The sequence below is a fragment of the Erpetoichthys calabaricus genome, chromosome 6 (assembly GCF_900747795.2).
Source record: "Erpetoichthys calabaricus chromosome 6, fErpCal1.3, whole genome shotgun sequence".
Taxonomy (NCBI): Eukaryota; Metazoa; Chordata; class Cladistia; order Polypteriformes; family Polypteridae; genus Erpetoichthys; species Erpetoichthys calabaricus.
In genome coordinates this window covers 140982393-141007636 of record NC_041399.2, presented here as the reverse complement: position 1 = coordinate 141007636, position 25244 = coordinate 140982393, and the positions used below count along the sequence as shown (strand labels likewise).

The 25244-nt window shown below is 37.2% G+C and overlaps 1 protein-coding gene across 1 annotated transcript in view; it reads right to left on the bottom strand.

Annotated features, from left to right (window-relative positions):
* riok1 (RIO kinase 1 (yeast)) overlaps positions 1–25244 on the bottom strand; it is a 130007-nt gene that overhangs the window by 22415 nt on the left and 82348 nt on the right. The window contains exons 9-13 of the mRNA XM_051929080.1: positions 20054–20140; positions 17705–17842; positions 15638–15741; positions 5326–5432; positions 4986–5051 (exon numbers count right to left, since the gene is read on the bottom strand). Of these exons, the coding sequence (XP_051785040.1) occupies positions 4986–5051; positions 5326–5432; positions 15638–15741; positions 17705–17842; positions 20054–20140 (502 nt within the window). The remainder of the gene's footprint in view (positions 1–4985; positions 5052–5325; positions 5433–15637; positions 15742–17704; positions 17843–20053; positions 20141–25244) is intronic.

The window sequence follows — 25244 nt, the reverse complement described above, 5'->3', positions numbered from 1 at the left end:
TGATTGGTTAAGTAGAGAAAGAAAAAGGACGGACAGGAACTGGGGGGATTTGGTACGTCAGACAGAGACAGTACGCATGCAATAAAGAAAGCCCGCTCAGAAGAACATCTATTGAATTCTGTGTTCATGTCTCCGACCACCAGATCACAAACCCAACATTTACACAATATTTAAGTTAAACCTGTGCGATACCCATTCATACATTCAGTTTTTGGAGCCTCGTCACACCTGCCATAAAGTTCTCTACATTGAAAGCACACCTGAGGACCCCTTACTGCGAGGAAGTAGCACTACCGCCACACTACCGTGCATTTTTAATATCTGCTTTAATGCATTTCATCATGAAAATGATATCAAGTATTTATCTTAGCATTCTAAATTTTCAGAGGGCAGGAATATCATAAAGTGAATGTATTCTGTGCTGCGATCGCTGCCTGCGCCTCCTCTTAGTGCAAAGGAAGTTAGATTAAGAAGCGCGTAGCGATTAACAACTGGGTCGGGGAACACTTAACACAAAGCATTTAATGTGTTACATCAGTTATGACGGGGTTTGAGAAAATCTAGTAATTTAAACATTGATTTTAGGATGATGTTTAGTTTACAACATTCTACTTTAATGACAAAATAAACTATGAAAATAAAGTGGAAATGTCAACTTTAATCTCGACATAAATGGCGAGAATAAAGTGGAAATGTCGACTTTAATCTTGACATACTGTAAGCATCGCGATTAAAGTGGAAATGTTGAGAATAAAGTCAACAAGTTGACTTTATTCTCGACATATAGTTTTTTTTTTTCTTCACTGTGTCTGTTGTTTTTTATCTTCACCATGGCCCTAATAAACTTCCTTAGGGCTATACCACAAATAGCATTAAAAATGCAAGTTGCAGTTTTATTATTTATGTATATAGCTTAGCTTGAAGCAGGGTCCATATTAATGTAGTTTGCTTTAATGATGGTTCAGTTGGTAAAGATGTCATCACCAAGTTGAACTTGTTTTATTTTATTTTTATTTGGTGAATACTGTGTAATGCACCTGGGCTTGAAGTCTTGAAGTAATAGTATTATTACTGGAAGTTGCACTATTTATTTTATTGTTATCATTTATTAGTTTAAATATTATGCAGTTTAACGGGTGGCACGGTGGCGCAGTGGGTAGCGCTGCTGCCTCGCAGTTGGGAGATCTGGGGACCTGGGTTCGCTTCCTGGGTCCTCCCTGCGTGGAGTTTGCATGTTCTCCCCGTGTCTGCGTGGGTTTCCTCCGGGTGCTCCGGTTTCCTCCCACAGTCCAAAGACATGCAGGTTAGGTGGATTGGCGATTCTAAATTAGCCCTAGTGTGTGCTTGGTGTGTGGGTGTGTTTGTGTGTGTCCTGCGGTGGGTTGGCACCCTGCCCGGGATTGGTTCCTGCCTTGTGCCCTGTGTTGGCTGGGATTGGCTCCAGCAGACCCCCGTGACCCTGTGTTTGGATTCAGCGGGTTGGAAAATGGATGGATGGATTATGCAGTTTAATGATGGTAAAGTTGTTTAAAAAGTCACTTTAATGTGTCAGTGGACAGAGACTGTTAACATTAACAGAAAGTGTAGTTGGTTTACAAAAAATATTTACTATTTATTCCTTTTCTAAGACATGTTTAGTGCAAAACAACTTTTGACAAGCACCTCTGGATATTTTACTAAGTCTAAATGCCTCTTTGGATGGTTGAAAATATGTTGTCAAAATTATAGTTTAAGTTGTTTGCAAAATTTGTTCAATAAAAAGGTTCTATATTTTGACTGCAACTGTCATGGAATGTGATTCCTTCTCTTCATTAGTGCCACCCCCTTGAAAACTATCACTTTATGGGGCCTTGCAAACCTGTATTAATATTTGTGTGCACATTAAAATGTTTTTTTGTACAATGTACAATTCTCATGACAGTGGAATAGGTTATTCTTAGCCAGTCTACTGTACTAATTGCAGTGGAAAATGTGGTTAACATCCACTCATGCATGGGAAAAAAAATACTGTCATACCGTGAAACCGTCTTTACCCAACCTGGCTTTTCCTTCTTCATCTAGACCAGAGGTTCTCAAACTTATTTTGTCTACCGCCCACTTTGAGAATCAATTATTTTCTAGTGCCCCCCAAAATTTTTAACTTTACCACATCTTAAAAATCACAAACGCAATCATTACTTTAATTATAGCGTGCCATATGTGTCTTATCCTGTTTCTGAGTTCAAACTTACATTTTAAATGAGACTTTCTAACTAACGGGAGCAATAAAAACGCAACTTTATAATATTTAAAAAGACTTTTATTCAAATTAAAACAAACATTTCAATTAAAATTTTAAAACTTATCTAATATGAAGGACGAATCTGATGATTTTTAACAAGTTTGTTAATATCAGGTTCGAATTTACTCAAAAACAGCCTTAAGTCACTGCGTTCGGTAACATGCAAACGATTCCTCTTTTTAGTTAGCAGCGTTGCCACAGCACTAAATCCACGTTCACACAAATATGACGATGGGAATGCTACCAAAAATCGTTGAACAATCGACCACAATCCAGGGTACAATTGTGGGATTGGCTTTTGTAGCCAAAATTCTTGGTAGCCATTTTTGAATTTGACTTTTATTTCCTCGTTCGTTGTCAGTTCTATAAGTTCTTCCTCAAGCTGGAATGATCCTGCTGTGTTGACATTTGAAAAAGGATCCAACACCCAGTCCGGTATTTCCAATTTTAAAATGTCCTGGAACCATTCTTTGAAATCACTGTGGAGGTTCTCCAAATGTTGGCAGTAAACAAGCAAGTCATTGTTGATGAAGGGTACTGTTGATAAATTAGGGAAATTGTGAAACTCACATCTGCCGATGTTTTTCTTGTGTAAGAGCAGTTTGGCTACGAAAGCAGCAACGATATTTTTTGTTTTAATCAAGTTCAAGTCGTCACCTTGAAGTTGGAGATTGATATCATTAAACAATTTATACAGGTCTGTCAAGTACATAATATCATTCTTTGATGTGATGAGGTTGTTGCACAATTCTGTGTCTTTGTTTTCCAAGAACTCTATCACAGAGTCAAACAGATTATAAAATCGAGTCAGACAAGTACCTCTTGATAGCCAACACACTTCTGTGTAAAACAGCAATCGGTTGAAATCTTCATCATTAACAACACAAAGCTGATTAAATAATCTGTCATTTAAAGAGCTCTTTCGGATTTTATCGACTGCTTTGATGACATGTTGCAGTGATTGAAACAGCCGTTCACTCAAATTTCTCGCAACCAAATGTTGTCGATGAATGACGCAATGAACAGCGAGCACATCTGGAATTTTATTTTTTAAGTACGCTATGAAGCCTTTGTGACGCCCTGTCATAGCCGGAGCGCCATCCGTAGCAGCTGATATAATATTCTTCAAGGGAATTTCTTTCTCATCACAAAACTTTTCCAGTGTATTAAATATGGTTTCTCCGGTTGTATCTGTCTCTAAATTTCTAGCAAATAATAGTTCTTGACATATTTTCTCATCTTTAATAAATCTCATGTATGACAACAATAGTGCTTCGTTAGTTGGTAAAGTGGACTCATCCAACTGAATTGAGAATTGACTAGTCTTCAGATGATTGCACAATGAGTCTTCAATATTTTCAGCCATTTCATCAATTCGTCTTTGCACAGAACTATTGCTCAAAGGAATTTTTCGAATAACATCTGCCGCTGGTTTATGGAGCACAGTAGTTATTACTTCTTTTATTGCCGGTAAAATTAACTCTTCTCCAATAGTGTGTGGTTTGCCTGTTTGAGCAATTAACAAAGAGATATTGTACGAGGCTCGAAGTCCGTCATCGTCTTGCTTAGAAGCCGCTGAAAAAAGTTTTGATACAGTTGGCTGAGCTATGTACTTCTTTTCCAGGTCTTGAAAATAGGCCACATTTTTTTTTTCTTATCTGGATGCATTTTATTCAAATGATCTTGTAGCCTAGAAGGCTTCATCGCTTCATTCGAAAATGTTTTTTGACAAAGAAGGCACATAGGCGAAGATGGATTTGTGGGATTTTCAACAAATCCGTATTTAATATATTCCGCACTGTATTGCCGTCTCTTCTTTTTTGCTTCCGACATGGTTTTGTCTTTACAAATATGTGAGTAAAGTATTGAGCTTAAAAAACTTTCTAACGATTGCGCACAAAAACGCTAATGAAAATAAAAGAAGTATTACGTACTCTTATATAGGATTAAAATACAGCACGCTCCAACAGGAATAAGACAAACATGCACAAACTCGTTTACCTTATTCGACGGAATTCGTACTGAGCAAGTTAGAACAGTAACCGTCATTTTTAGCGAAAATAAAAAATCTAGAAAATAAAAAATATCGAATTAAAAAATGTCGAAATTTTAGTATAAATAAAAAATTGGTTTAGGGGTTAAGGCTAGGGCTAAGATTAATTTTTTACTTATACGAAAATTTTAACATTTTTTAATTCGATATTTTTTATTTTCTATATTTTTGATTTTCGATAAAAATGACCGGAATCAGTTAGAACAAGTATCGATGATCCAGCCGCTTGATACAGGATTGCACAAATCGCGTTGTTTAATAAAAACTTGTTAAAACTTGATTGCTCATGGGCTACCTACGAAAGCCATGATAAATTATTTATATTTATACAATCAAACAGGACAGGAATAAGAACAAAATAATCGATGTAGTATAGTAGGTAGGTTTTGATTTTAGTTTACAATTTTAAAATATTAGAAAAAAAACACAAATCAGCCATCGCCCCCCTAAACCGCTTCAACACCCCCCAATTTTCTCTGGGCCCTTTAACGCCCCCCCTGTAGGCCTCCAGCGCCCACAAGGGAGCGTTATCGCCCACTTTGAGAAAGACTGATCTAGACCGTTGTGCAATTAAGTAAATAACAGATAAGAACAGGTACAAGAAAAGATTAATCTTGGAAAAGGTCAGTTATGACAATAATAAAAACTCACCTCTTCATCTACTTTATCTTGATTCGACCTTTCTTCTGCAGTTCTAGAAGAAGCAATTTCCATTGCCTAGACATCACGAAAAAAATACAAACCACACAAGGTGATTAACAAGGTCTGCATGTGAAAATAACTAATTCATTTAACTGAAAACAGCACCAACCAAAACAACATTTCAAATAATTTAGTTACATTTACTCTAGTATCTAAGCAGTCTAATGTAGCTAACTGCTGGTATTTTAGACACTTCTGGACTTCATTTTCTATTAATAAATTTGATTCTCTTCAGCCTTCATGTGGGAAAATGAAACATGCAAAATGTTACTCTTTCTACATTTCTCACCTTTTCTAGGTAATCATCAATGTTCTCATTTGTAATTGAAGGGTCTGTTACAAACTCAAAGAGCTCACGTACAGTCATCACAGCTACTTGCCACTTCAAGAAAAAATCTGTACAAAAAAAACAAAAGCAGATTCAATCCATTGACACTTGTAGTTTATTTATGCTCTTCTAACCTATAGTTTTATCACAATTTTCTTTACAGTATCACTGTTTATGGAAAACTGTGAAATTGTAATCTTGTTAGGGGCATTCACATGTAATACGTGATGTACAGTACCTATTGCGATAGTCTTGTCTGCCTGTCTGCATGAAACAAATCAGGCCCCCCTGTAAACCAATTTTGTTGAAATACAGGCAAACAGATTCTTCAAGGGAAATTGTCAAGACAGTTTCATTTTCAATGAGATACCATGAACAAATTAAAACTAAAAATATCCCATTGAAAAGCACTGGTGAATTTGTGAACTTGTCTACCTTAAAATGGAGAAATGTTCTCTGTGACTTCAATTACAAGTTACTATTTCAATTTTACCTTGACAGCAGTTACACCAGCTTGTATATTCTGTATGCTTTTTCTTTTTCACCCCCACCAATAGTGGTGGCAATCAGATCCTCAATACAAGTTAATGAAACATCAGAAGAATGCATGCATGCATGGTAGAAAGATACTGTCACTTGTTGCTTGATCATGCACGGGACGGCAATTAATTATCTGCAAATCCAGCTTGGAGTGTTGGGAAATCTCTGTATCAGCAAGTCGTTACTTCTTTAAGAAGTCTTTCAAGCATCTTAAGCGCAGAAAAGAATCAGTGTATCACCTTCATACTCCCTGACACATTAAATCATACATAACAGGTAAATTAACTGATCTTCCTAACTGTATATAAAATGGAAGCAAAGGAGAAAAGGTTTATTAGATATGAATGAAATACCCTGTGCAAGCCATTGTACAGAGAGCAAATAAACATTTACTCAGTATTTACCTTACTCTAAACCAACCTTACAGCTGCATTATCTCCAAATTCTAAAGATTCACCCTTTCACTGCCATTTTATTTTACTAGAGTGACCAACAACATTTATTTAATTATTTGTTTATTAATTAATATAGCACATTTTCATACAAACAATCTAGCTCAAAGTTCTTTACCAGAAAGTTACAAGAAAAGAAAAAACTAAAAATATTAGGTAAGAAAATTAATGAAATAGAAAAGAAAAAATAAGTCTACAAGAGTTCCTAGCTTTAAACTTTAATACTGTGGCCAGAAACCTACTGTTTTATTCTTCTCTAGGTTAAACTTTTAAGTTTAATGTTAAAAAACTGTCTTTTTTTTAAATCATTTACGGATCACTGCTAAGTCAGGCCCATACTGAGTTTCAGGGACACTGAGAAATTAATTTGTGTTTTATTTCTTCACTGCTCGATTATTGTAACTTCTTGTTCTCAGCCCTTGTTAAAACCTGCTGTCTAGGCTGCAGCTGGTACAAAATGCTGTTGCAAGACTCCTCAAAAGGTCTAAATCCTCTGCACATATCACCCCTATTTTAACCTAACTACATTGGCTGCCAGTTTGTTAGAGGATCCAGTTCAAGGCCCTATTTTTAACTTATAAAGCTCTGAATGGTCTGGCTCCTGCATATGTTAAAGATATGTTGAATTTTTATCATACAGACAGATCTCTTAAATCATCTGATCAGTGCTTACTTGTTATTCCATCCACTATATTAAAAACAAAAAGGCATAGAGCCTTCTCTGTTATGGCCCCCAGACTCTGGAACATCCTTCCCCTTGATATTAGAACATCTAATTCTGTAACAACATTTAAATCTCATTTATAAACATATCATAGACAAGCATTTCTTTCTTGTTAGTTTATTTTTATATCTTTTTATCATGTGTTTTATTTATTTAACGTGTTTTTATGATGGTTTGTTATTTTTATTCCCTTGTTGGTTATTCAATTTTATAAGAAATATTGTAATGTTTTTTTGTTCTGACGTTAGAAAGCACTTTGTGCACTTCATTTGAAAAGTGCTCTATAAATTAATAATAAATAAAGTAATAATAATAACTAGCCAACCCGCGGCGTAGCATACGCCGCATAATTATGTATTGATGGGTGAACACTTCCTGAAAGACAGTCCAAATGGGGTTGGTTTTGAGGATACAACTGTAGGTGAATGAAAAGATGTAACTCTGGAGAGGGCAACATACAATATAGCGTTTGACACGCTGCATACAGCGATTCACATCGAAGTATAGACACTGCTAAGACCATGGAATACCCCTCGGAAACTGTTTTAAACGCTACATACAACGATTCAATCCGCGACAAACAAATTGTTTTACACGCTGCATACTGCGATTCACATCCGTGACAAACATGTCTCTTCTTAGATAGTCCTGCCGCATCCACCCTCGTTCTAGAAGCATACACACCGCCTAGTCATGTGCCCGCTCGCAAGAGAAACTCACGGAGACTCGCCCACCAACTCTAAGACCATGGCGTGTAAAACAGTTTGCGATGGTGGACGCGGTCGTGCGTCATAACCGAAAAGAATACAGTGAAACCTTGGTTCATGACCATAATTCGTTCTAAAACTCTGGTCGTAAACCGAAGCAATTTCTCTTATAGGACTGTATGTAAATACAATTAATCAGTTCCAGACTGTACGAACTGTATGTAAATATATATTTTAAGTTTTTAAGCACAAATATAGTTAATTAAACCATAGAATGCACAGTGTAATAGTAAACTAAATGTAAAAACATTGAATAACACTGAGAAAACCTTGAACAACAGAGAAAACTAACACTGCAATAGTTTGCACTATAGCGCTACCAACCGCTGGCTAAAAACACTTTTTTGTTAATGAGTTTTAAGCACAGGGAAAAAAATGAACATTTGAAAAAATCCATAATTTAATAAACCACCAAGAAAAGTAACATTGCAACAATGCACACTACCAACCGATCGCTGTAAACAGAAGTGAAAACAAAATCAAGACCGGTGCATTCTTTAACTGCCTTCCTACCTTATGAGTCCAGCCCCTTCTCTCTCGCGCTGCCTGTGTGTGTGCGTCTGTCTCTCTCTCGTGCTGCCTGTGTGTGTGCGGGTCTTTCTCTCGGGCTGCCTGTGTGTGTGCGTCTGTCTCTCTCTCGTGCTGCCTGTGTGTGTGCGGGTCTCTCTCTCGGGCTGCCTGTGTGTGTGCATCTGTCTCTCTCTGGCACTGCCTGTGTGTGTGCCTCTGTCTCTCTCTGGCACGGCCTGTGTGTGTGCGCGGCTCTCTCTCTGGCACGGCCTGTGTGTGTGCGCAGCTCTCTCTCTGGTGCTGCCTGTGTGTGTGCGCGGCTCTCTCTCTGGCGCTGCCTGTGTGTGTGCGCGGCTCTCTCTCTGGCGCTGCCTGTGTGTGTGCGCGGCTCTCTCTCTCTCGCGCTGCCTGTGTGTGTGCCTTTGTCTCTCTCTGGCGCTGCCTGTATGTGTGCGCGGCTCTCTCTCTGGCGCTGCCTGTGTGTGTGCGTGGCTCTCTCTCTCGGGCTGCCTCTGTGTGTGCGTCTGTCTCTCTCTGGCGCTGCCTGTGTGTGTGCGTGGCTCTCTCTCTCGGGCTGCCTCTGTGTGTGCGTCTGTCTCTCTCTGGCGCTGCCTGTGTGTGTGCGCGGCTCTCTCTCGCGCTGCCTGTGTGTGTGCCTCTGTCTCTCTCTGGCGCTGCCTGTGTGTGCGCGGCTCTCTCTTGCGCTGCCTGTGTGTGTGTGTGTGTGCATCTGTCTCTCTCTGGCGCTGCCTGTGTGTGTGCATCTGTCTCTCTCTGGTGCTGCCTGTGTGTGTGCCTCTGTCTCTCTCTGGCACTGCCTGTGTGTGTGTGCGGCTCTCTCTCTCGCGCCGCCTGTATGTGTGCGCGGCGCTCTCTCTCGCACTGCCTGTGTGTGTGCGTGGCTCTCTCTCTCGCGCTGCCTGTGTGTGCCTCTGTCTCTCTCTGGCGCTGCCTGTGTGTGTGCGCGGCTCTCTCTTGCGCTGCCTCTGTGTGAACCGAGGTTCCACTGAGGCTGACTAATGAAAAGTCAACGTGGCTCAGAGGTGTATGTGGAGTCTAGCAGAGACAAACGTGAATGACGCCCGGTGTTGTGAGTTGCTGCTTCCGAGTTGGTGGGCGTGGCTCTGCGAGTTGTCGTCATATCCAATGGTCTTAGAGTTGGTGGGCGTGGCTGTCTTGCGTGCTTTCCATGGGTGGCCACTTGTCGGTGCGTGCTATCCATGGGTGGCTACTTGTCGGCGGCTTAGTGAATTATATATATAGATAATAATAATAATTCCCCTTGCCCATCTTCTTCAATGCATTAAACGTATAATAGCGTGGTCAATACCCTGAGGGGGAAAGCTTCACTAAAACTAAAACTAATTTCAACAGTAGTGCGAGGAGGACCAAGACAAATAGAGAGAGTATTGCCATTTATTTGTTTCCAGATCAAACACTGTGTGGAATTATATGTGTTAATTTGTGAAAGTGTTATTTTTTTTCCTCTCATGCCCTTATCCCTCTCTGATGGAGATGAGATAAAGCAGGCATTAAACAAATGGTGATGGATTTTATGGATGAGTCTACATGCTGCACAAGTTGTCTAGTTTGAGACACTGAAAATCATGTCACCCTTTAATTTACCATCAGAGTGCCACACTCACCTGATATCCATAATGGTGACTCATTGTAATAAAGTTTGCCTTACACTTATGCTATTCCTTAAAATTTGATATAACTGAATAGTTTTGCATGTCTCATTTCATGAAAATTACAATGAACAAACAAGCTCAAGCAAAGAAGAAATTCATTACAAAAGTTTTTTTTTTATTATTTTTAAAAAATTTTGGTTATGTTAATTAGCAATTGTAAATTGTCACTATGCATTAATATGGGTGTATGTGTGTGTGATACGAGCATGGTCCTTGTGATGAACTATAGTCCTGTCACGGCCTTTTCCAGCCTTTTGGTCAATCCGGCAGAATTAGTCTTTGGCCCCTGTAACCTTGAAATGAACTGAGAAGGCCCTAAGACTCTACCTATTCTTCTTCTTCTTCTTCTTTTGGCTGCTCCCGTTAGGGGTCACCACAGCAGATCATCTTCTTCCATATCTTTCTGTCCTCTGCATCTTGTTCTGTTACACCCATCACCTGCATGTCCTCTCTCACCACATCCATAAACCTTCTCTTAGGCATTCCTCTTTTTCTCTTGGCTGGCAGCTCTATCCTTAGCATCCTTCTCCCAATATACTCAGCATCTCTCCTCTGCACATGTCCAAACCAACACAATCTCGCCTCTATGACTTTGTCTCCCAACCATCCAACTTGAGCTGACCCTCTTAGCATCTTTAACTCTGCTACCTCCAGCTCTGTCTCCTGCTTTCTGGTCAGTGCCACCGTCTCCAACCCATATAACATAGCTGGTCTCACTACCATCCTGTAGACCTTGCCTTTCACTCTTGCTGATATTCGTCTGTCAAAAATCACTCCTGACACTCTTCTCCACCCATTCCACCCTGCGTGCACTCTCTTTTTCACCACTCTTCCACAATCCCCATTACTCTGTACTGTTGATCCCAAGTATTTAAACTCATCCACCTTCACCAACTCTACTCCATGCATCCTCAACATTCCACTGACCTCCCTCTCATGTACACACATGTATTCTGTCTTGTTCCTACTGACCTTCATTCCTCTCCTCTCTAGAGCATATCTCCACCTCTCCAGGGTTTCTTCAACCTGCTCCCTACTATCGCTACAGATCACACAGTCTTCAGCAAACATCATAGTCCATGGGGACTCCTGTCTAATCTCATCTGTCAACCTGTCCATCAGCACTGCAAATAAGAAAGGGCTCAGAGCCGATCCTGGATATAATCCCACCTCCACCTTGAATGCATCTGTCACTCCTACCGCAGACCTCACCACAGTCACACTTCCCTCGTACATAAACTTGTACAATTCTTACATACTTCTCTGCCACTCCCGACTTCCTCATACAATATCACAACTCCTCTTGAGGCACCCTGTCATATGCTTTCTTCAGGTCCACAAAGATGCAATGCAACTCGTTCTGGCCCTCTCTATCAACACCCTCAGAGCAAACATCGCATCTGTGGTGCTCTTTCTTGGCATGAAACCATACTGCTGCTCACTAATCACCACCTCACTTCTTAACCTAGCTTCCACCACTCTTTCCCATAACTTCATGCTGTGGCTCATCAATTTTATCCCCCTGTAATTACTACAGTCCTGCAAATCCTCCTTATTCTTAAATATCGGCACTAGTACACTTCTTCTCCACTCCTCAGGCATCCTCTCACTTTCCAAGATTCCATTAAACAATCTGGTTAAAAACTCCACAGTCATCTCTCCTAAACACCTCCATGCTTCCACAGGTGTGTCATCAGGACCAATGGCTTTTCCATTCTTCATTCTCTTCATAGCTGTCCTTACTTCCTTCTTGCTAATCCGTTGCACATCCTGATTCACTATCTCCACATCATCCAACCTCTTCTCTCTCTCGTTCTCTTCATTCATAAGCCTCTCAAAGTACTCTTTCCATCTGCTCAATACATACTCCTCACTTGTGAGTACGTTTCCATCTTTATCCTTTATCACCCTAACCTGCTGCACATCTTTCCCAGCTCGGTCCCTCTGTCTAGCCAATCGGTACAGGTCTGTTTCTCCTTCCTCAGTGTCCAACCTCTCATACAACTCATCATATGCCTTTTCTTTAGCCTTCGCCACCTCTCTCTTCACCTTGCGCCTTATCTCCTTGTACTCTTGTCTACTTTCTGCATCTCTCTGACTATCCCACTTCTTCTTTGCCATCCTCCTCCTCTGTATACTCTCCTGTACTTCCCCATTCCACCACCAGGTTTCCTTTTCCTCCTTCCTCTATCCAGATGTCATGCCAAGCACCCTTCTTGCTGTCACCCTTACCACATCCGCTGTAGTTTCCCAACTGTCTGGTAACTCTTCACTACAACCCAGTGCCTGTCTCACCTTCTCCCTAAAGTCAACCTTGCAGTCTTCCTTTTTCAAATTCCACCATTTGGTCCTTGGCTCTGCCCTCACTCTCTTCCTCTTCTTGATCTCTAACATCATCCAACAGACCACCATCCTATGCTGCTTAACTACACTTTCCCCTGCCACCACTTTGCAGTCTTCAATCTCCTTCAGATTGACTCTTCTGCACAGGATATAATCTACCTGTGTGCATCTTCCTCGACTCTTGTACGTAACCATATGTTCCTCCCTCTTCTTAAAAAACGTATTCACCACAACCATGTCAATCCTTTTGGGAAAATCCACTATACTCTAACCTTCTTCATTCCTCTCCTTGACACCATACCTACCCATCACCTCCTCGTCTCCTCTGTTCCCTTCACCAACATGTGCATTGAAATCCGCTCCAACCACCACTTTTTGTCCCTTGGGTACCCTGTTCATCACTTCATCCAACTCACTCCAAAAATCTTCTTTCTCATCCATCACACACCCAACTTACGGGGCATATGCACTAACAACATTCATCTCTTCCATTTAGTCTCTTGTACGCATGATATATACCAACCTTCCTTCTCTCTATCATATCAGCTAACTCTTTCCCCTTACCAGTCATACTTCCATCATTCAAAGTTCCTACCCTCAGTTCCACTCTCTTTACCTTCCTCCTCTCCTCCTGCCTCCGGACACGTCTCCTCCCTCTTCTTCTCTTTCTTCGGCCAACAGTAGCCCAATTTCTGCCAGCACCCTGTTGACTAACAGTACTGGTGGTGGTCATTAGGGTTAGGGTTAGTATTGTTGTCCACATATTGATTTGGCAAAATTTTACAGCGGATGCCCTTCCTGACATAACCCTCCCCATTTATCCGCGCTTGGGACCGGCACGAAGAAACACACTGGTTTGTACATCCCCTGTGGCAGGGTTCCTTAAGACCCTACCTATTGAACTCAGTCAATTTACAGCTACAATGTTTGCACAGTCCTTAAAAACACCTGAATGTTGCACCATGCATATATTTTCTAACTTGTTTTAAGCTGAAAGGTACTGGAATATTTCTATCATAAATCTAATTCTCAGACAAAAAGCAGAACAGCAGAAACAGTAATAATACATTAGTCAATTGTGAATCTCACTTTATAGGAGTCACATGATAAAACTGTAACAAATTTCACACAATAATTAGAACTGGATTTTGGATTGATTCCATCTCACAAGATAGGTCAAGATAGTCTAATAAGGATTTCTCTTTTGGTGGTCTATACATGGAACTGTTTATCCTCCAAGCCTTCTGTACAGTAGTTAGATCAATGGTGTATGAGGAGTGATTTTGGGGGCAGGTGAACTAGATAATCTTATTTTGATCTTTTCTTAAAGGGACATTTTCTTCTCCATGTATGAGGCACATTAGTCACTGTTAAATGAGATGATGGGCTTGTTAAAAAAATATGAAATACATTTGAAGAAAATTACATTACATTTTAAACAGACAAATATACCTGTGCTTGGGTGAACTTTGTCTACATGCTCAGAATTTTGAAAGCTTAAAAACGTACTGCTTCGGATAAGTGGAGGTATCTATTTATTATGATAAGGGTACAGTGATCCCCTGCCTATCGCTGAAGTTACGTTTCAGACCCATCAGCGATAGGTGAAAATCCGCGATACAGAAAGACCATATAAATAAAAAATTTTTTTTATAGTTTAAGCCTCAAAATACCCCTCCCACACACTTTAAACACATGGAAACTTATTAAATCACACTTTGTAAACACATATGATATGTGGATGTTGGGCTAAGGATATGAGTAACATCTCTTTAGTATAAAACATTTTAATGTCACGCAAGACAAGGCAGTGAGACAGAAGAACAGCTGCTGTACAGGCTTTTAAAAGATCAACGCGCAGAACAGGCATCTTGGCAGAAGCAGCACAAAGCCAGTAGCTGATCCGTCCACTTCTGCATAGCATGTGTTCAGCTCCCCCCCTTCACAACACAAACGGGAGAGACGCAAAGTGGCAGGAGTATAGCGCACCTCCGGTGGGGTTGAGCGAAGCAATTGAGACCAGATCATCTCGGAGAGACACCTTGACGACACGCAAGACTAAACATTACAACCTTAGGAAGCAAAACCCGTGAGACGGATTTAAAGCAAGTTCACTGACATCTAACCTAGCAGTTGTTGGAATGCTTTTGGCAGACAAGCTTTAGGTGCTCCCAGCTCTTAAAACAACAACAAGCAGAACATTAAGCTTGTCAGGAGCAGCTGCAGCAAGCCAATAGTTGATCCGGGCACTTCTCCTTAGCGTGTGTTCAGCCCTCACACACCCCATCCAAATCCCCCCCCCCCACCACTTTCCTCCTCCTTCAGAATGCTAGCGACAGAGACGCGAAGTGGCAAAAGGACAGCTGCTGTACAGGCTTTTAAGTAATTGACGCGAAGCGCGACAAGCACAACACACAGCGTGCCAGCAGCAGCAGCAGCAATACACCAGCTGAACCGATCGCATCTCTTTAGCGTGCGTTCAGACCCCCCCCCCCCCTTCACAACGCAAGCAGCATTATACGTCCTGTGAGAAAGAGATTTAACCACGCCCCGAGCAGGAAATAAAGGACAAATATTGTTTTTACAAAAGTTTTAAAGTGAAAATGAAAATAATGCATATGTAACAATTCCCATGAAAATAACAATCTCTTTAAATTGTTTATCCGGTAAAGTAAACACGGGGGTGGGCGAGCGAAGATCCCTAGTAGAAATAATAATAATAATATTAATAAATCTGTGATGTAGCGGGGGTGCAATAGCTGAACCACGATATAGCGGGGGATCACTGTATATAGGACAATCAAAGCAAAGGTGCTGTTTATATTTCTGCAATATGTTGCCAATATGTTGTTACTATGTGTTTTACGTGTCGGAGCTGAAATACTAATGGCCGCCACTGACATGTACTGTATAATCAATGGAGACTTTAGTGGCAAAATGTACTGAAGGTACACATACTTGTTAATACAAATAATCAATTCCACTGAACAAACAATCACTGTAAAAAAACATTATGTACATAAAATGCAGACATAATCAATAGGTTTAATTTGAGTGACTTTAACCATAGTATATTTACATCTGCACAGTGCAAAAGAATGTTTCCAGCATGCTGGAAATCAGTGAAAATCACATATACAGTTGTACACTACACAGGCTGAAAGTGTTTTATAATGTTCTTATTTATGGAGTTTTAAATACATAGTAGGACAACAACTCCAATTAAAATGAATGTTTACATACCATTAATGTTAGCACAGTCCTTCCTTAGAAACTCCAAAGCATGTGGGTGGTCATGCTCTACAGACTGAGACACATCAATAATGTAAGCATCACCATTATGATATCTTTAAAAACATAACAGAAACAAATCAATCTTAATTTTATGTAACACTTATCACAAAGAGCACACAACACTTCATAATACTGTTTTAGAAAGCAACATAAAAATACTTGACAAACTGCAATGCAATATAATCAAATACAGAATAAATCACATAGAAATAATCACATACTAAGAGAAACCTAAACCAGACAAACAAGAAGTACAAAACAGATATTAAATGAAGCATCAGTATGGCAAATACAAAAAAGTCAGAAAAAAAATGTGAAAATAAAATAGATATGTAAACTGCACAAGACATAAAAATAGTATTTGTGAGAGATGTGCACATTAATAAGGAGAGAAAGTTTGACAAAGATAGTGTTCCACAGAACATGAGCTACAGAGCTAAGGAAATGTTGTCAAAGCACAGCAAACTGGGGCTTTGGCATACAAAGAAAAGTCAGCATTGTAACATCTCTAGGTCCTGTCAGGTTGAAACAATGTATACAGTGATATCAGGTAGTTTGGAGTGTTATCATTTACAGATTTGAAAATCATTAGCAGAGGTTTGAAGATGGTTCAGAGTATAGCAAGATGCCAGTGTAGTCAATTCAGTAAAGGAGTAATGAATTCAGTGGACTAATATAAATTACTTCTGAATTGGCATCTGATTACATCTTGCCTGAAGAAGGGGCTGGAGTTGCCTCGAAAGCTTGATTACGGTAATATTCTTTAGTTAGCCAATAAAAGGTGTCATTTTGCTCGACTTCTCATTTCTGAATTGGCAGTATTTTCATACTGATCTATTAATACTCAATGCAAGCAGACAACTGAAAAGATAACTACAATGATCAAGCCAAACAGAAGAACAACAGAATGCCAAATATGTATGTATCAGAAGAGTCAAAGCTGTGGTAGTGTTCCATTCATAACAGAATTGAATTTTTAACAGTAGCCGAGATGTGACACTAACAGAAAGAAATTATGTTAAGTACAAGACTCCAAGAGTGCGAACAAAAAATGGGCGTAGTTTGCAAATAATTGAGTTAACATGGTGATCCCAGAAGAAAAGCTTTGCCTATTTTCAAAATTAGGAAGCTACCAACACTAGATGCACAAAATTATGGCCAACTAACTTTTTTTGGTGTTAACTGCATCTTGTAAAACACTTACTTGATGGTCTGTTTACCTTACATCAGGAGGAAAGGAGCAGCAAAAGATTATGTTGTTGGAGCATTCATTTTACAAGATATGATAGTAAAATGCATTGTAGATCTGATTTGAATTTTAAATATGAATAGGGTCAAAAGCAATCAAATAAATCTGTTGTACTTGTGGGACATATATCATAATTAGTTAACACTGAAATTTTCAAAACCCTTTTAATAGGGTCTGTTTTTAATTATCACAGCAAAATCTCCAAAAAAAAAAAAAAACTGATTCTCTAAAGGATTAAATTTGTAAATATCCTGATAATATAACATTTGTAGGGGAAACATATAAGAGCTAAATAAAGAGGCCCTTTTCAAATTACCCTCTACATACTTGGGTCAGTACTCCAAAAACATCTCAAAGATATGCGGCAGAAGAATTTTTAATTTTTGACATTTCTTTTAAGCCAAGGGCTGTATTCTTTTGCCCCATTCTCATATGAAAAATGCCAGACATCAGAAGAGGTGAAGTAGGGATGGTTCTAGTGATGTTTCTCTAATTTGTTGCAATGTGCTTACTGCAGAGGCATCAGTCCAAGAAACATTACTTGTAGCCATGACTGCAAAGTAAGGGTTAAAATCTTTAGTATGACAACTCAAAAACGAAAGGACTAAACAGAAACTGGTAATACTGCTAGTTTACAGTCTTAGATCTTGTTTCACCTACCACAGTGCAGTAGCAGCACACACAGTGCATGCAGTAATCACCCTCAAAATGTGTCGGTCACCTCTCCTACCTTTACAAAATATGAAAAGAATCCAAACATTACTTACAACATGTTAAACTCACTGAGATCAGCATGGACCAACTTTGCATCCTGATACATTCTTCTCATATACTGAATGATTTGAAGATAGAGCTCTCGTGCTTTAGATTCAGTTAACTGTGCGTTCTTCATTAATGGAGCAGGCCTGGAAGAAATAGAGTTTCAGAAGTCACCAAATAAGTCATTGAAATTTTAAGGTATGATTACTGAGATGTACATTTTCACTTGTCACAACACATGAAAAAATAAATAAACTACCATTTATTCTGATACTTAAGACAGTATCAAATATTAAGTTTTAGCAAGCTTTTTCTATTGAGGATAAAAAGTATAGAATAATTGATTAGGCTGTTAGAATTGTTACATCTACTATCAACCTTACTTCAGTAAATGCTAAAGCTGGATGCTATCAAATGGTTTTAATTTTTAGAGACATTATAATTAAAGAATAATTATGATTAAAATATGAAATGGTACAAATTATTCTTTTATTTACTACATTATATTACCTCAGTTCAGTTCCTCAATAGGGTAATAAGTAAATGTATAACAAAAAATAACATTGCAGCTGACCAAAACTAAAAGACAACCTGAGTAAATTGTTGAACAACCAAGCATTGCTGTTGTTTACAAATCCAATTACATTATAATGTAAAAGTATTAATAAAACTACAATTAATTTACATTAAAATAATTAAACATTTCTTAAAGTTGGTAATTTAGTCAAGAAAACAAAACAAAAGCTGTAATTAATTATTTTAAAATGGTAAATGCATCAGAAGCTGATGAACAAATAAGCCATTAACTACAGTGGCATGAAAAAGTTTGGACACCCTTGCTTAAAATGTCTGTTACTGTGAATAGTTAAGTGAGAAGAAGATGAACCGATTAGCAAAAGGCATAAAGTTAAAGATGACACATTTCCTTTTCAGCTTTTAATACAAGATTAGTGTATTGTTTTCGTTTTGTACAAATGTAAAGTGAAAAAAGGGAATGAGCACCATGCAAAAGTTTGGGTACCCCAAGATATTTGTGGTCTCAAATCACTTTTACCAAGGTCTCAGACCTTAATTAGCTCATTATTGCTATGGCTTGTTCACAGTCATCATTCAGAAACCCCAGGTGATGCAAAGTTGTCTCAAACCTTCTCCCAACAATAAGCTGCTGCCTAGCAATCTTAAAAAAAAAAAAAAAAAAAAAAAAAAAAAAAAAGAAAAACACACACACGCACAAGATCGGTAATGTACAAGAATGTGGGCTTATGAATAGACGAGTTTGGCATTCTTAATTAAGGCTTTCCTAACTTTAAAACATCACATCATCACATAATCAAAGACTGATGAACAAATTATTTGGAAAATGTTTCTAGACCAAGTCACATTTTAACTAAACTCAAGCTATGTTACAAAAACCTCTTGTAAAAGAAAATAAAATTATAGGCTACTCAAAATGACATAGTTTCTCCTTCTAGCCTCCCATAATAGAATACAGATTAGTTAAGACTTGCTGAAGCAAACATGTTACAAAGTATTATTTCCCAATGAGCTGCACAGACTACCCCATAAGTCTCTGCTTAGTATACAACTTCCCACTCCAAAAGAAAAGACATGGGAAAAAACAAAAGGACAAAAAATACCAAGTTTGCTTTCAACCATATCAAGCGATCACCCTCGGGTTTCCTTATATTGGAAATTATGTAATATTTATGGCATTTACTATGACATGGTGCACATATTATCATAACTGTACATAAAAAAATTCATATAAATGCCATGGTTTTAGTTTATTTGCCGTTGAACTTCTATTTATTATTTTTTTTACTTCAAATGTCAATAAAATATATAATTTGACCAGGGATGTCTAAACTTTTGCAAGGAATTTAATGTAAACCTACTTAAAATCTTCCTATGGACTTAGTGACATTTAGGACAAAGAGTTAATGATTTTTAAATTTCTCTGAAATCAGCAACCCTCAATTGGCCTGGTATGAATGAAGCCCTGGAACGTATGATAAACAAAGTTCCTGATTTGTTCCTGATGCTGCCAGTATAGTGAGTTTTTCAAAAAATAGATATATGAATAGAATTGACAGTTCATAAGAATTTTAAAAACACTTCAGCAACATTTATTATATTTTTCACTTAAAATGAATATCTGTATTTTGGATATATCAAAATAATGTGAGTATATATTGCATTGAATTAATCTAGAGATTCAGAGTCTAAAGAGATGATGACATTTTCTGCACTGACATCTATAGCAGTATATGGTACCATCTAGTGGAAGTTAGGTTAACTACAAAGGTGTAGATTTGTTCGGATGCATAAATGCTCTGAGCGAGTAAAGAAAATCTTACATGTCATTCTTGCCAATAAAGGACATCACAAGAACATGACTTCTTAATATGATAGGTTCTGGGCATGGTATCTGTGCTGCTTGTAACCTAGCAAAGAGAAAAGACATACAGTAAGAATAAACATTGTATCTAGCACATCAATATACAGTACATGAAAATGCAACATGTGTATAGTGAAAAGCAATCAATAATTAATAAATAATATAATTTATGCTTTTTATTGTTGTACAGACATACAGTATATACTCTGGCTTTGGTACATTTACATATTTCCACATAGGTTTAGCTTGAATTCTGATACCACAAACAGACAACTTTAGTGATTGTGGTTATGATTCCAAAGGAGAAAAAATACTTTGCCACACTTCCCTAACCCACCACCAACACTAAAATATTTTAACCAGTAAGGAGAAGAATATTGGCAGTATTTCTGAACTTTCATCAAATATTATCATAGTCCTCACTGGTAGACCACCTTCTATAATGTTGATAAAGAGACCTCTCTATCAATATCTCATCAAGGAATGGAATTTTATATTTCACAACATTCATTCTTCTTGAATTTGTGCACAACATGTTATAAGTCAGCAGAAAATCGTGCACCAGACACACCTCTCCAAATTAAACCATATAAAATACATCAGGGATCAGACCCTGTAAACAATGCCAGGTAGCTCCAGCCTCAATCAGGAATATATTTCGTCATTAGATATCAGATAATGTAGGATTTATGAGCACTCAACATTCTCTTGCAGCCATCTTTAGAGTTATTTCATACATGTTTAGAGTATCTGGTGATAAACTGACCATTATTCCTTTCACTACATTGGTAGCACTTTGACTAATTTTGCTCAACTAGAAGAATTTTAACATGCCCTACATAAGTCAATAGGAAAAGGCTATCTGATATTATGAAAAACTAGGAAAAAAATCACTGTTTAGAATAGTGTACTGCCTCCTTGAAATCTGGAAAGATTTTATTAATGTTACTCTAAAATACAGTATGTCTGCTGGGATTCTGCCTGCATCTGTATGAAAGTCCTTTTGTTTTAGTAAATAAAAGGTTGTTTAACATGGAGGGCCTTTTTATTATTAATTAGCTATGTGTTTTGGGAGAGGATGGGGTTGAGGGGTACTGAAACATATGTTAGATTGTCACATTGTAAAACTTCCATAATGCATACAGTTGGAATAAACAAACTTATAACAAAAAGTATTACAAATTAACACATTAAACATTATTCATTCATAATTACAAACAAATATGTACAGCCATGTTAAAATAAGTACAACTGAGTCAGTGTCAGAAGCCCCTTCAATGTAATAGGAACCACAGCATAGAGAGAGGTGTGCACACTGCAACAGCTACACATGTCGTAAATGTATAAAGGACGGTCATTGGGTGTGTGTGAACTGTTAACATTTGATTTTGATGATTGCATATAGCGCGGAACTGACTTCTCTGTACTATTCTTTCCTCTGCATGTCCTGGAGTACAAAAGAAACAGCACCATGCACCAAAATGTGGAGACTTGGCAAGATCGGAAAAAAAACTAACGGCGTCAGATCCCTGGGGGGCGTAGTCTGTATCGTGATCGTTGACTGAGAAAATAAAAGTGGAAAAAAAAAAAAAACGCTAACTTTTACAAGTACTATAAATTTACAGCGGCTTTTACAGACGCAAATCAAATGTGTTTATTGTATAATACAGTATTAACAATAAGAGCAGCTCACTACTCAAAACGGTAAATATACGAGGCAGTTAGGATCGAACCGGGAGACTCTTGATTACAAATCAGCAAATCTTACCGCTGCGCCACGGAAACTGTTGTATCATCCTTGAACCTTTTGTGAAAGTGTTTATTTGATCTTTGCACTTCAGGCTTCACACATTATATAGTTTATGTCTACATTTTGTCATTCATTACTAAAATATGAAAAACTTTTCTGTTTTAACGAAGTGTTTACAGATTATTGCAGAAACGGAATACAAATGAAATGCATGTGTTCCACATAACAATCTAATATTTCCATTCTAAAACTCCAGCACTTCACTCCCAGATAATGAAGGATGGAAGTGGGAGAACTTTGTTCCCGTTCTGTGGCGGTGGGGGGATGGAATAGTAGGCTGCTTGCTGCTTATCTCGATTGGCACATTTACAAGACAAAAGATGCTGATGGAGTGGTGCGAAGGGATGTAAGGTGGGCCGGATTTGCGAGTTTTTTCGTAGGCTTTGGTAATTCTAGTGTTAAACAGTACCCATTGATAACAGTGATATAACAAACATTATGTCATTATTTTTATAGTTTAAACAAACACACATTTAAATTTCACATATAAAAAAGTCCTACATTTATTACTACCCTGCGGCGGGTTGGCACCCTGCCCGGGATTGGTTCCTGCCTTGTGCCCTGTGTTGGCTGGGATTGGCTCCAGCAGACCCCCGTGACCCTGTGTTCGGATTCAGCGGGTTGGAAAATGGATGGATGGATGGATTTATTACTACTTCAGCTACCTAAAATTTGAATCAGGTTCACCAGATCAAATTAGAACATCATTAAAGCGATCTTCAGTGAACCGGTCTTATTTAAAACTCAGATACTTACTTTTGTTTGCCCTTCAGAAAGAAGGTTATAAATGTCTATGAGTCTGGGTAGGAATTTAAAAAGCTCTACAAACAACTAAAAATCACAAACATTTCACTGTGTTGAAGATCATTTATAAAGGGAGATTTCAAACAATTGTCAAGTTTTCCAGCCTGAGAGCAGAACACGATACTGAAAGAAGACAATAAGGATGCCAGAATTGACAATCATGTTAAGTTATTTTAAAAATGTTTTCTTTTTTTTTTCATAACCTCTTTAACACACTACTTCTCCGCTGCGAAGCGCGGGTATTTTGCTAGTATATATATATATATATATATACACATACATATACACACATACATACACACACACATATACATATATATCTACATATCTATATACATATCTATATATATATATATATATATATATATATATATATATATATATACATATCTACATATATATATTGTGATGGACGACCGGCTATGGACTCCAGTCGCCACCCCTAGGCCGCTAGGAGGAGCCCTCCGGACAGCATATTCGTGCCCCGAGTTCCAGCAGGGCCTCATTGACTTTGTAGTGTTGTGACACAGCCCTGCTGGATACCTTGGGGGCCGCCAGGAGTCGCTGTAGGGGGGCTAGTGGGCTCTTGCATGCCCTATAACCCGGGAGTGCGTGTCAGTCACGTGACTGGAGGAAGCGACGTGCTCCCGGGATGAAGAAGAGGACTGTTTGCCCTGACCCGGAAGGAAATGGACTTGTGGGTTGTGCTTGGAACCACTTCCGGGTCAGGAGCTACAAAAGGACTCTGGGAAGCCCAGAACACTGAGCTGAGCTGGGAGGTAGGGTGGCGAAGTGTCTGGGCGAGGAGGATTGGTTGGTTATTGTGAAGAGTTTATTGAATATATGAGTGTGGTGTGTGGAGTGCTTTGTGCACTGTACAATAATAAAAATAATAGTTATTGTACTTTCACCTGGTCTCAAGAGTGGTACCTGAGGGTTCAAGAGGTGGACAAGTGCAATATCTGCTACAATATATATATACATATATACATATGTACATATGTACATATATATATATATATATGTATATATATATATATATATATACATATCTACATATTATATATATATATATACATATACATATCTACATATATATAAATACATATACATATCTACATATATATATATATACATATACATATCTACATATATATATATATACATATACATATCTACATATATATATATATATATATATATATATATATATATATATATATATATATATATATATACATATACATATACATATCTACATATGTATATATATATATATATATATATATATATATATATATATGTAGATATGTATATATATATATATATATATATATATATATATATATATATATATATATATACATATATGTAGATATGTATATATATATATATATATATATATATATATATATATATATATATATACATATATGTAGATATGTATATATATATATATATATATATATATATATATATATATACACATATATATACATATGTATATATATATATATATATATATATATATATATATATATATATATATATATATTTATATATATATATATATGTAGATATGTATATATATATATATATATATATGTATATATATATATGTAGATATGTATATGTATATATATATATATATATATATGTAGATATGTATATGTATATATATATATATATGTAGATATGTATATATATATATATATATATATATATATATATATATATATGTAGATATGTATATATATATATATATATATATATATGTAGATATGTATATATATATATATATATATACATATCTACATATATATATATATATATATATATATATACACATATCTACATATATATATATATATATATATATACACATATCTATATCTACATATATATATATATATATACATATCTATATCTACATATATATATATATATACATATCTATATCTACATATATATATATATATATATATACATATCTACATATATATATATATATATACTTATATATACATATACATATCTACATATATATATATATATACATATATATACATATACATATCTACATATATATATATATATATATATATATATATACATATATATACATATCTACATATATATATATATATATACATATACATATCTACATATATATATATATATATATACACATATCTACATATCTACATATATATATATATATATACACATATCTACATATATCTATACTAATAAAAGGCAAAGCCCTCACTCACTGACTGACTGACTCACTCATCACTAATTCTCCAACTTCCCGTGTAGGTGGAAGGCTGAAATTTGGCAGGCTCATTCCTTACAGCTTACTTACAAAAGTTAGGCAGGTTTCATTTCGAAATTCTATGCGTAATGATCATAACTGGGACCTCTTTTTTGTCCGTATACTGTAATAGAGTGCACCTCCATGGCCGTGGGAGGCGGAGTTGTGTATCGCGTCATCACGCCACCCACGTAATCACGTGAACTGACTGTGAACGCAGTA